Raw genomic sequence first — 12,369 nt, forward strand, 5'->3', positions numbered from 1 at the left:
ACTAAAGGAAAAATTAAATCATAACAAGCACAATGCAAAGGCTACAGAACTATATCATGTTTCATGTTTCACCTTATTATTTTGCTCCTAACTACACCTGCAGCAGCAAAGTCATGAGACTCATCCACGATGAATGTGGGATTTGTTTTTTATTTCCTCCTGTGACCTTCAGATCCAGACATCGATGCGTCCTGGTACACGGGCAGAGGAATCAGACCTGTGGGGAGGTTCGGCCGAAGAGCTACGAGGAGAAATGAGCATCGTGTCACAGCCAGAGTTTACAGACTGAAGACCGACAGAGACGGAAGAATCTGGATCCATCAGTGATGACAACTACCGGAGGTTACAAGACAAGATAAGATAAGATAAGATGAGAGAAGAGAAGAGAAGAGAAGAGAAGAGAAGAGAAGAGAAGAGAAGAGAAGAGAAGAGAAGAGAAGAGGAGATGAGATGAGATAATATAAGAGAATCCTTTATTAGTCCCACAATGAGGAAAATCTGCAGATGATACTTACTGTGCTCTTATTTCTTTTCAGTTTTCTAATCATATTGAAAAAATTTCGTTCGTTTTTGTCATTTTCTTTTAAATACTTTTATTGTTTCCTTCAATACAAAAGCTCAGATGGTGAAAAGTAAAATACTTTTTCATACAAAATCCATTAAAAATGTGTTTTCCTTGAAAATTGTTTTGTAAATTCAATAAACAACATGAGACAATAAAGTTTGAATGCAGTGTGTGTACCACTGGTGTGTTCTCCTTCCAATCACTTGTGCCTCATTAAAAAAATTACTCTGAACTCTTCTCTGTCAAGAATTGATTAATTATGCAAGTTATTCGTTGTTTTATTATAACTTTGGTTATTTCCATAGATCAGCTGTTAAAATGAAGACACACTTTTCACTAAGATGATTCCAGAGGTTTACACAACATCTGCAAAGGGGTCCTGTTGTTTTTAAGATTCTCAATATTTATATACAATGAAAACCAAATGATTCCTGTTTTATAGTTTTATTTACTTCAAGTCATCTTCTCAGCAGGAGGTCTGGTGTCTTTCTTTCTTTAACTAAAACCAAGACCCTCAGTTCCTCTGGCTCCGCACAAGCTTGGTTTGAATCAGCTCAACAAAGCCTCTTCTGAGTGATGCTTGAAATCAGGAATACACAATTCACACTTAGAGGATCACTTGTTGTGTGTGTGTGGACATAACACAACCAAACATTTACAAGAGCCCGACTGCAGGGGAGAGAAGTCGGTTTATATAAGAGCGTCTATGCAGCCAAATTCAGACAGAAATACTGTCTCACAAACAGTCAGGAATCCCCTTAATCCCAATGTTATGGATGCACAGGGACTGTATTTGTGTTATTTATGACTGTTGATGACTAAAGGAATCGGGAGAGACAGGGGAGGGGGGGGGGGTACAGCCTCCTGCAGGCGTATCCTAAAGAACGTACAACGCCCCCTGTCCCTCCTCCTCTCCTCCTGGTACATGTCAGAGGCAGATGTGATATAAGTACACATGTCCTTTACTCAAGTAGAAGTAGCAGATACCTGTGTGACAAACAACTCAATTAAAGGTATAAAAGTATTGATTAAACCTCTTTACTTTGATAGAAGTATATAAGTACAGGCTCTGAAATGTGCATATGAAAGTATAAAAGTAAAAAGTTAATTTCTACCAGCTGTTTCTGTGCGGAGGAAATTGAGACTCATGTCACGTTAATAGAGTCTGAACTTTTTAAGTTAAATCACTTTTACTTCAAAGGAAATTAAAAACAATAAACTAAAAACAACTTAAAGCAACAACATAGTTTAAAGGTTCAATTCTTGTGAAGTGAAACAACCTGAATCTTTCAAAAAAGACGCACAACGTTGGTTCCCCTCGATATAAACAAAAGTGTGTTTATCTCATTTGTTTTCTAGGTTTTCCAACATTTCCCATGTTAATAAAAAGAGGGACAGTCACATTAACTGTAAGAGAATTAATTTATCAAACGTTCCTGTCGTCCCAAGTCGTCTCATATCGCTCTGCTCCAACCAGTGCAGCTGATTTCTTTACATTACCTCCGTCTCTCTCCCTCTTCTCTCCTCTTCTCTTCTAGGGCCCGACTCGGCAGCAGGAAGCAGCAGAAGAAGAGAACGTGTCGCTGTGATGCAGATTCACCAGCGGTGTCTCCCTCCACTCGGACAGACCCTCCTGCTGGGCTCCCAAACACTCGTACACCCTGAGGGCTGAGCCACACAGCCCTGTTAGAACATGCATCTCATGCACACTGGTATGAAACAGGAAGAGGTCAGAGGTCAGAGGTCAGGAGATCCAGAAGGGAAGGAAGGCAGGTCACTGTTAAAGACCTTCAGCTGTCAGGAAGTGTCAGATTGATGATGAACCAGTGCGTTCACTACTTCTGTTGGTATCTACTGCCCACTAGGGGTGGATGTGTGTCCTTTCTGTTCTCCACCAGTAGATAAACCCACTGGGAGACACCAGTTTCAGACAGTTTATAAATCCAGGTAAGATTAGCAATGAATATAATCTTCATATAGTCTGTATCTAAAAGTTTTTGATTGATTGGGCCTGTTAGGTCAAAGCTCAGACGTTAGGCAAAACAGACGTCTCTCTTTTCTGTGTTTAAGTTTAATGACGACATCAAACAGTTTGAGCCTTTGAGCTCCAGGGGGCGCTATAGAGTCTGTCTGGCAACTAAAATGATTTTAAAAAAGCTTTCACTCCAAGTGCTCTTAGTTTTCTTAAATCTACAAAGTCGTTGTTGTGTTTTGTATGTTGTCGCTTTGTTTGATGGTGAGCCAAACACAATTTTCCACTTTGGCAGACAATACAGTTCTATTCTATTCTATTCTATTCTATTCTATTCTATTCTAAGTGACTCAACACATGTACTCACCTATAGCTGCTAACAACTCGCTGACCTGGAACCCCGACATTGCAGATGTCTCTGAAAAGTACAACCCCCTGTCTCTGGCCAGCTCCTGTCCTTCCTGTGTGATGACAGACAAATCAGAAACTCTCCGTTGAAATAGAAATATATCAGTGTGATTGATTGTGATATCGTTTATTGTGTTGTCATCCTTGTGTGTACCTGCACTGAGACTTGCCTCTCCTCAGCCAGATCCCCCTTGTTGCCCACCAGCCACAGGACACTAGATCCTGGGACGACCTGCTTCTCCAGCTCTCTGAGCCAAACCTGAGCTCTGAGAAATGTTTCCTGCAGCGACACGAGCACATGCAAGTACACAAACAGATGCAGCACCAGCCAAGAAAAGCCAAGGCGAGTCATTTATCATGATGCACGTGTGTGTTTCCTTTACCCTCTTGCTGATATCATAGACCAGGATGGCAGCGTGGGCTCCTCTGTAGTAGAGAGGGGTGACGCTGTGGTATTTCTCTTGTCCTGCCGTGTCCCATATCTCGAAGCGAAGATTGACATCACTCAAATGCACCATCCGGGTCAGGTAAGCACCTGGAGGGCCAGAAAATTAAAGATTAAAGATTAAATATACATCTTTCAATAGTTTACTTGTTTTGGAGGTATTACCATGCCTGTGAAATATGTGTTAAGTACTTTTGTATGATACAACTAGATCAAACTTTTGTTTAACGACAACATTTAAGTTTGATAGTTTGGGAAATTAATGTATTTACTTAATGCCACTCTATGGTCTGTGTGTTATCCAGACGTATGAGGAGGATATATTAAAGAGTCAGTTAGCCTAGCTTAGCATTAGGACTGTACACATTTAACGCAAACCAGCAGCTCTGCAGCTCGATAACTAAGAAAGTGAATTGTAAAAACAACAAGTGGTGTTTTCATGTTGGGTAAAATCAATCCAGCCTATTAACCACTGTCGAACATTAACTAGGTTAACTGAGAAATCTGGAGGTGTTTGTCTTTGTTGACCTCTGGAAACAGTTTCCAGGCTGTACTTTATTCACTGTATAACTTTACTTTTAGCGTGAACAAACATCAGGGGCATCGATCTTCTTCCAGCAAAAGAGCAGAAACACACATTTCACACAAAGACAAGATCAGAATCGATCTCATCGTGAACTCACAGCCAACAGTAGGCGATGTGCTCCTGAACTCATCCTTCCCAAATCGCAGAGCCAAACATGACTTGCCCACTCCAGAGCTCCCCAGAAGAACCATCTTAGCCCTGAGGGTTTGCACAGGTCTCCTCAGACGAGCTCCTCCTGGCGACCTCGGGAGATTCTCCCCCATGAAAAGAACTCAGGTGGAGCAAAGTCTGTGAATCCTGATCCGGTACAGATCAATGTTTTCCTTCTAAAGAAGCAGCAGCTGCTCCAAACTGCACAGAGGAGCTGATGCTGTGTGGAGAGAGTTTGACGCAGCGTCAGCTTCACCTTGGAAATTGAAAGTAAAACCAAAGTCCTGTCTTAACTTGCAATACAGCAAACAACACAATCACACTTACCCACTGAGTCATAACAACACAAATCTGGACTGTTTCTTCCTGTTACCTCCTCACATAACACCTCTACACCACAGGGGGGCGGCCTTGCACTGATTACACCTCCTGCTGTACCAGTAACAACCAGCAGGTGTCAAGCCTCTCAGTCTATGAACACGTGTTGAATTCACTCTTTTATGTTCCTCTGTAAACGATCTGCAGTTTGTTTTGAATGTACAAATACAAATGTATTCACTGAAATGCATGTTTGTTCATTATCAATATCATTTTAATAAGTGTTGGTTCTGGAATCACTTCCATATGCAGAGCCAAATACATAGAGAACTGTGTTTTAAATGCTTTTACTGACTCATCAGATACGAGCATAAGATAACTGTCCTCCACAAAGAAGATAAAAGCTTCCACCTTTAGCCTCTCGCTCCTCATGTGAGTCCAGACAAACATCAATCCATTGTACAGGTTTAAAGGTTCAGTGTGTGGAATCTGGTGACATCTAGTGGTGAAGTGTGATGTTGCAGCTGAACACCCCTCACCACCCAAACATGGCGGCCTCCGTAGAGAGGAGCCACTCTGATGTACATAAGTATTTAAATATAAAGGTCTCATTCTAGGGTAAAGAAGACAACAATGTAGATGAAACACACGAGTGAAAACATCCCTAGAATTGTTTTTTATTGCCAATAAATCCCTTTCATCTAAATCTTACACACTGGACCTTGATGCGCCAGGTAAGGAAAACTCTCTATGTTATATTAAAGGCGTTTACAAATGTTACAACAGTGATATCACAGGGTATCAAAATATCTATTGAGGTCATTATGAACTCGCTAGCCACACTGTAGAGATTATGGGATTCACATATTCACATTGTGTTGGATGAGCACCAGTAAAGTCTTCTGCCTCTTTAAGAAGCACCAGCCTGTTTTTAGTCCTCGCTGGTCACCATTAAAAATAGCAGTGGGAGTGTGAGAGAGTGCGATCGCCCAACAGGAGCTGTGGGTTCTGCCTGAAACTCAACCCCCCCCCCCCCCCCCCCCCCCACCGGACATGTTCGGAGCCAGCGGCCGGTGCTGCGTTCAAGGACAACATCCAATACTGACAATAGAACTTAACTTTCACTTATTCTTATTCTGTTTATCTATTTTTATAGAGGTGACTGATTCACCAGCTTGGTTTGGTTTCACCAGTCAATCCTCGAGAGCAGACGTGTAAACTTGCAGACACATAAATCCAGATGTTAGTGTTGTATTGACTCGTTTACACTGCACATAATCCTAAAAACAGCATCTGGGCTTTGGTGTTAGTAAAAGGCTAATACACCCCCCCCCCCCCCCACACACACACACACACACAATGACACGTGCCATAGTTCTAGCACAGGCAGCTGTTGTGTTTACATAAAGTTGTTTTATCCGTTTGTTTTCTCATTTCAAACTGAGAGAATACAGTCTATGGATGTGATATTGCCTCAATGCTCTGAAGTGAAATGTCCGACAGCACGTGAAGGCAGCGCGGGTTGAGTTCAGGCTGTGAAGTTGTTGTGTGTCACAGGTTCGAGTCCGGGAGCCGTCCCCCCGCTGCCGGAGAACACAACACACACACACACACACACACACACACACACACACACTTTATTCCGTACGCTTTCCTGACGCAGCTAAAGTTCCACGCGTGTTTAACTCCCGCAGTAAAACGCACGCGCCGCGAACGCACAGTTGTAAGTGGGCGCGCGCTCTGCGAGGAGACGCACGTGCGGCCGCAGCTTGGCGCGTGCTCGTCAGTCTCGAGTCAGTTCCGGTGCAGGAAGACGCGTTGGAGCGGATGTGTGACAATGACCCGGGTTGTTCCGCGTGTCCGCGTTTGACTCGAGCCGAGCGGCCGCACACGAGCCTCAGCTGCCGCCCGGGCCGGATTACTGCTGCCGAGCGGGGACATGGGGACTCAGGGCGCGGGACGGAAGAGGTCCAGCAAGAAGGACAAGTCCACGGCGGAGGACGATGCCCTGAACCTCATAGCGAGAGAGGTGAGAGGAGGAGAGCTGGACCCGCGGGTCCGGGACTGGGCGAGGAGGAGTCCACTGGGTGGTCTTCCTCACCCAGTCCCACTGAGGAGCCCCATCTCACTGCTGGGTGTGATGGGTGACCCCGGTGCACGCACGCACGCACACACACACACACAGACACACACACACTGAGGTTTGAAGACGACTGGCACAGGTATCTTTGTTTTTACTGGTATTTTTTCAAGTAAACACATCTTTTAATTAATTAATCAATTAGCCACAATTGCGACTCTTAAAGGGATGGTTCACCTTAAAATGAAAGTTCACTCATTATCTACTCACCACTTTGCTGATGGGGGGGGGGGGGGCGTGGGGAGTGGGAGTGTTTGAGTCCACAAAACTCATAAAGGGTAGTAAACTTTATTATGAATAGCTATAAATAAAAGAAAACTAATACTACCCATCATAACTAGAAAGATCATGCAATTACATGTAATGGTAACTGACCTCAACAGACCTTTTTACCTTGATAAATAAATGAATAGCAAAGTGATGTGAACAAAGCTAAACAATTAGGAAAATGATTAAATATGCAAATTAAAAGTCTGTATGAAACGAGGTGCAGTAGCAGATTATTAATACTGTACTGAAGGATTATAAACCTTTCAAGTTCCAACCTGCAGGAAGTGTTCTGCCCCCCGTCAGTGAGCAGCAGTTGCTCTGCATTGTTTCCAACAGGTGGTGAAGTCGTGTTGTGACAGGTTGACAAGGCCTCTAATCTCTTTATTGTGATGAGTCTGGAGCTCGAGGAATTGATGTTTTGTGGCAGATGTAAGGCCCCATGTGTCCTCGGGAATTAAGTCGCTGTCTGAAGTGTGATACCCGGCACGCTTCTGTCTACACTTTTGTCCCCTGAGGTGGAACACACACGTAAGGAATCATTGTTTCAGTCTAATTTCAAAGTAAAATACCGACTGTCTATAAAGGAAACCGTATATCAAGAAGCCACATTCTGCTTCTGTTCTTGAAGATACCAGCTCGCTGCTCGTTCTAGACCTGCTCAGTTAAATGTTTTTTATAAAATACTCCAGCTTCTGCTTTATTACAGCTCACATGTGTGGCTCATTTACACGCTCAAATGATTTAGTACATTTCCTGGCGGCTCTTTGACTTTTCCGTTTGGCAATCGGCACCATCTCCAGAACAGGGTTCACAACATTTCAAAATAAAAGCTCTGTAATTCAGATGGTTATACAGCTATGCAGCATGAAAATAAACATTGTGCTTTTTACTTTGAGGACAAATTAAGACTTGCGTTCCAGAATACAGACAGAGACGGACGGCTATAGAATTAGCAGATAGATATAGATTCATATTTTCTGTCACAAATGTATATTTAGTTTAGACGCTGCTGCCTGTAACTCAGCAGAATGTGTGTTTCTCCTGCTGTAAAGTGATGAGCACAAAAACCTGAAACCCACTGTCACAACCTCTTATCTCATTCAGGGCAGTTTTTTAAAAGTGTGTGCAGCTGTAGGAGGAAGTTGAGTCTGTGCTAACACAACCCGGATGTTTCACCTAACTTGCAAATCACTTGTAACTGACATACACACGATGTAGTCATCACTTTTTAGCTGTGAGTGGTAGCAAGTAAAACACCACGTAGGTCTGGCGGTTTTGAAACCCTTCCTCAGCTGCTTGGCAGACTGGTCCCACTGCTGCTGCTACTTGTTTTGTGTTGTCGTTTATCTTGTGCGGCAGCAGTGGCACCAGGATGCAGCAGCAATCACTAAACATCCAAACAGGATACGACAAAAACCAGTAAGTTCAGCCAGTTTTCTCCCACGTGTGTAACGGGGAGAAGGTCTGTGCCTTTAAGTCGCATAGGGGTCAGGTCCCTCACTGGCAGTCATCTGACGGGAAGGCATGTCAGCCCTGATGAGTTGGCCCATTCTGAAAGAAGAGTTTTAAAAATAGATGCTCCTGAAAGATCAGCTGTTGCTGCACCCCAGTTTTAGATTGGGCCAGTGGGAGCAGGAGCGGGGGGGGGAGGTGGAGGTGGAGTGATGTGGTTCACCAACTGTCCGCCCTGGCAGCAAGAACATTGGTGTTCCAGTGAAGAACAGAAGGCTGAAGAAGTTGATCGCAGGAGCTGAGTCCGACTTTGTGGAAACTTCTGGTCCTTTGGTGTCATGTTTCTGAACAGCCCTCTGCTGCCCTTTAGTATCACAGGGCTCAGAGGAACTGGTAAACCTGGTTAATGGTGCAATAAATGGGAGAAGACCCCACAGCAAGACAGGCTGCCACCTCTGAATACCAGAGCATTAGCTGCTCTGCTCTGTAGGAATCTGGTTTGTCTGTCAAACTGTGGGAATCCAGCTTGTAAACATTGATTTGTTCTGAGGACGACTCACCGTGGATCAGCTTCTCTCAACTAGACTGACATGTGCAAAAGAACAAAGTATAGTTATTAAATGAAAGTCTACAATCCAACACTCAGTGGAAACACAACATTTTAAGAAGTGACCTAGGTCTTACACTGTGTCGCTGCTCCTGGAACAGTTTATGCTGTTTCACTGTAGAGCTGATACCACACAGGGGCAGTGGAATAGAGCAGAGCCGTTAATAACACGGTGCCTATATTACTCTGACAAGTATAAATGTCTGCTGTGAGTCATTTTGTTCTGTCCTGCAGCGACTGTGTAGTCTGCACAGTGCGTCCTGCTATGAGGTGACACCATATTTGTCTCATTAAGACAAATATGAGACTGAGACTGTGAACGTAAAAATCACTGAAGTGCAGCAGTTCGGCTAAAATGTTAGTTTGAGTGTATAAGTGAGAGAAAAGTCCAAAAAGTGGTTATTACTAATTATTTTGAGGGGCACTGTTATATATATTTTTTCACTAGAGTGATATAGTAATTGTTTTACTCGTCAACAGGCCGTAAGACACAGTTAATCATGGTGTTCCTCCGTTTCCCCCCAGGTGGGTGTCAGATATTGACAGTTAGAAATGAGTCAATCTGGTTTTCCTGCTCCGCTTTACGAGCTGAAACTGGTTCCACATGCAAATTAAACGTCATTTGTCATCCTGGTCATGACATGAAAGTCTGGACCCGACTGTTCCGACATCTTCCGGAGTTAATAAAAAAAAAAAAAAATGGCTTCAAACACATCTAATTCAAATCAGGAGCCAGGTTTGAAGATGTTTACACTGGCCGAGCCCCAATCACATTACTGGAGTTGGCCCAAGGCAAACTTTTACTTTCATGAGGTAAAGATTCCCACGGAGAGTTTGTGTTACACCCTGAGGTCTCACCCAGATGTGTCACTGTGTGAATCCAGACACTGACAGTGAACACACACTTGGCCTGTGAAGGTTGTTATATTCAATGGGACAAATATTGACTAGTAGCTCAGGAGGTATGTTCCTAATGGGATGGAAAGTCAAAACCAGTTATCGACTACAAACACACACACTCTTCTTCACACTGGACATACTCCCACTTTCACTTAGACTAATAACACTGTTATTGTATAGATTGAATTTAGGTCAAAGTGTTGCTTTGTTAATAATTTGGACTTCAGACCCCGAACTTCCACCAAAGCAAGACGAGCATCGTTCCTCGTGAATTAATTCACAACCAATCAATCAATCAATCAATCTTAATTTGTAAAGCCCAACTTCACAAATCAGAATTTGTCTCATATGGCTGAAGGTGCAATGTCCTCTGTCCTCATCCCAAAATTCTTAAGAGATATTTAGAGGGAGGGTTAATCTTGATTATATGACATAAAAAAACAGGCAAATTACTTCACTGATATTCCTCAGAAAGTCAGATGAATTATGTGAATCATCTGACTATAAGCTCCGTCCACAGCTCCTCGTCAGGTTCCTTGTGATCGAGTCTTTTGTAGTGTGTGTTTCTAGAAGACAGTCTCAACTGGTGATTAAGCTGCCAGGTCGGTGCTGGGTGCCTGTCAGAAGCTCAGTGAAGCGTTGAAGAGTATTTAGAGCGGATTAGTCTGGGGCTTGACGGCAGGGAAGGGGAAGCCCACCAGGCAATCCCCTCTTGGTTCCTCCACTGATCTGGAGGAGCAAGGCAACACGGCTCAGTCCTCCATGCTGGCAAAGCCGAGTTAATGATTAATACAGGGGAGAAGCATCACACAGTTCAAATCTTCACTGAGTAAATATTGAAGTTTGTTGTGTCCCATCTCGATGTCATGTAAAGGTTTAAATGTGCTGCTCTTGTGAAGGAGTTTCCTGCACATCCATCCAGATGAGTCTGTGTGGAGCACATCAGACATTTCCCAGGGAACACACATTATAACCATGAAGCACTTACACTGGCACTAATGGGCCTAACGGTTACTTGTGTACTTGCTGATATGTGTTTGCTGTATACACAGACCACTGCCTCTGGCTTGGCTTGCCAGTCTCATGTCTCCTTAAAAGGAAGTGGAGGCTTTCTGTGTGTGTTGGCTTCCTCTTGATGACATCATCACTCGCACAGGCCCATGCAGATGTTATCACAAACTCCTTCCTGTTTGTTCTCCACCACTGAGTTTTCCTCCCGGGCGGAGGGAACAGTGGCGGGTGCGGCCTGGTGGGGATTTTAATGCAGGTATATTTCGATTTCATCAAATAGAAAAACCCTGAGGCACCCGAAGGCAAAGCAGACGATGAGATAAGATAAGATAAGATAAGATAAGGCAGCGAGGACATGACAAACGAGACAAATCGTCCAAACACGAATTCAAACCAATGATTAACCTGCTGCCACTGATGAGCAGAGTCTGGTCTGGATATCAGTGTTGAGCTGGAATCTGGAAATTATTAATTGTCTCTTTAGTCATTACAAAATAGAAAATACAGAAATGTGTCCATCCCAGTATTCCAGGTCAAAATGTGTGTTAGTTATTAATTTATATGCAAATGAGAGAGAAAACCAGCAACGTGACATTTGCAGTAAAATCCTAATTTGTCAACATGATTTCTTTCTTTGTTTTGATTTAAAATAACTAAAACCTTTCAGTGCCTGTGGTGAACCTGGCACTTTGAAGTGGTCTGTTCTCTTCTCCTGTGTTAAAGCTCTGGAGCTGCTTCAGAACTGTCCCTCGTCATCATAGGGAGTCCTCCTCAAACTGATCTACAACATACCATCACTTTCTTATTGTTTGGGTGCAGGGATCTTTATAAACAGTCTCTGGTGCAGAGTGAAGTCAACTTAATTTCGTTCATCCTCCATGTCGCTTCATCACTGTTCACAATCCTTAGACCCAAGTTCACTACCTTTCAAAATAAAAGCTTCACATAAAGCATTACAGCAACAAAACAAACTTTGTGCTTTAACTAGAGGAAGTGATTTCTATGAACATGATGGAGATCTGCTCTGTTTGTGTGTTTTTTAATGTCAGTATTTAAATTTTCTACAGTATTACTCTGGATTCCATGTCTCCTGACCCCTTGCTCTCTTGCCTCAGCCTGTTTGGGGGGTGCATCCCATTTGTGTGCTGGCGCTGTAATTCCACTTTTCACTGCAAGCAACTCACATCATAACAAAATATGTACATGGGAAAGAAAAGCACCACAGAAACCCCCCGGATGCATAAGGCTTGGTTTCTCTTCTGTGTATTCTCTGAGAGACAGTATGCCGTTACACCCCTTCCTCTTTCTCTTTAGGATTTAGCAATTGCTCGAGGTCAAAGTCAATGGAGTCCTTCTCTTGAAGTCGTGACTCTGATACAGTGTCCTTAAACCAAAGTCTGTTTGTGTGGCCGTGAGCGAGACCCTCAGCTTCTTGGACGTCACAGCCCTAAGGTATCGGGGGGGGGGGGGATAGTGTTTATATGAATGTGTGCAGCTTCATGGAAGTAGAGGGAAGAAATAAATCATCTTTTGGAAATAAACATC

The 12,369-nt window shown here is 43.4% G+C and overlaps 2 protein-coding genes across 6 annotated transcripts in view; one reads left to right on the plus strand and one right to left on the minus strand.

Annotated features, from left to right (window-relative positions):
• Window positions 1–72: 72 nt before the first annotated feature.
• On the minus strand, window positions 73–4,516 carry LOC128456260 (ras-related protein Rab-17). Of its 5 annotated transcripts, none has more exons than XM_053440355.1 (6): window positions 4,074–4,447; window positions 3,329–3,480; window positions 3,100–3,225; window positions 2,905–2,998; window positions 2,066–2,233; window positions 73–241 (listed from the first exon to the last, which is right to left on the minus strand). In XM_053440355.1, exons 1-5 carry the CDS (start codon window positions 4,237–4,239, stop codon window positions 2,100–2,102), a joined length of 672 nt encoding a protein of 223 aa, XP_053296330.1. In that variant the 5' UTR covers window positions 4,240–4,447; the 3' UTR covers window positions 73–241; window positions 2,066–2,099. The 5 variants fall into 5 exon arrangements, with proteins under 5 accessions (XP_053296330.1, XP_053296331.1, XP_053296329.1 ...); XM_053440356.1 differs by lacking the exon at window positions 73–241 and adding an exon at window positions 4,454–4,516 and having other exon boundaries at window positions 577–2,233; window positions 4,074–4,346; XM_053440354.1 differs by lacking the exon at window positions 73–241 and adding an exon at window positions 577–1,552.
• Window positions 4,517–6,317: 1,801 nt separating this feature from the next.
• Window positions 6,318–12,369, plus strand: part of LOC128455548 (titin) — a 30,448-nt gene continuing 24,396 nt past the window's right edge. Inside the window, exon 1 of the mRNA XM_053439213.1 lies at window positions 6,318–6,473. Coding sequence (XP_053295188.1) covers window positions 6,384–6,473 — 90 coding nt within the window. The 5' untranslated portion in view covers window positions 6,318–6,383. The remainder of the gene's footprint in view (window positions 6,474–12,369) is intronic.

The sequence above is a fragment of the Pleuronectes platessa genome, chromosome 14, assembly GCF_947347685.1.
Source record: "Pleuronectes platessa chromosome 14, fPlePla1.1, whole genome shotgun sequence".
NCBI classification, from domain to species: Eukaryota; Metazoa; Chordata; class Actinopteri; order Pleuronectiformes; family Pleuronectidae; genus Pleuronectes; species Pleuronectes platessa.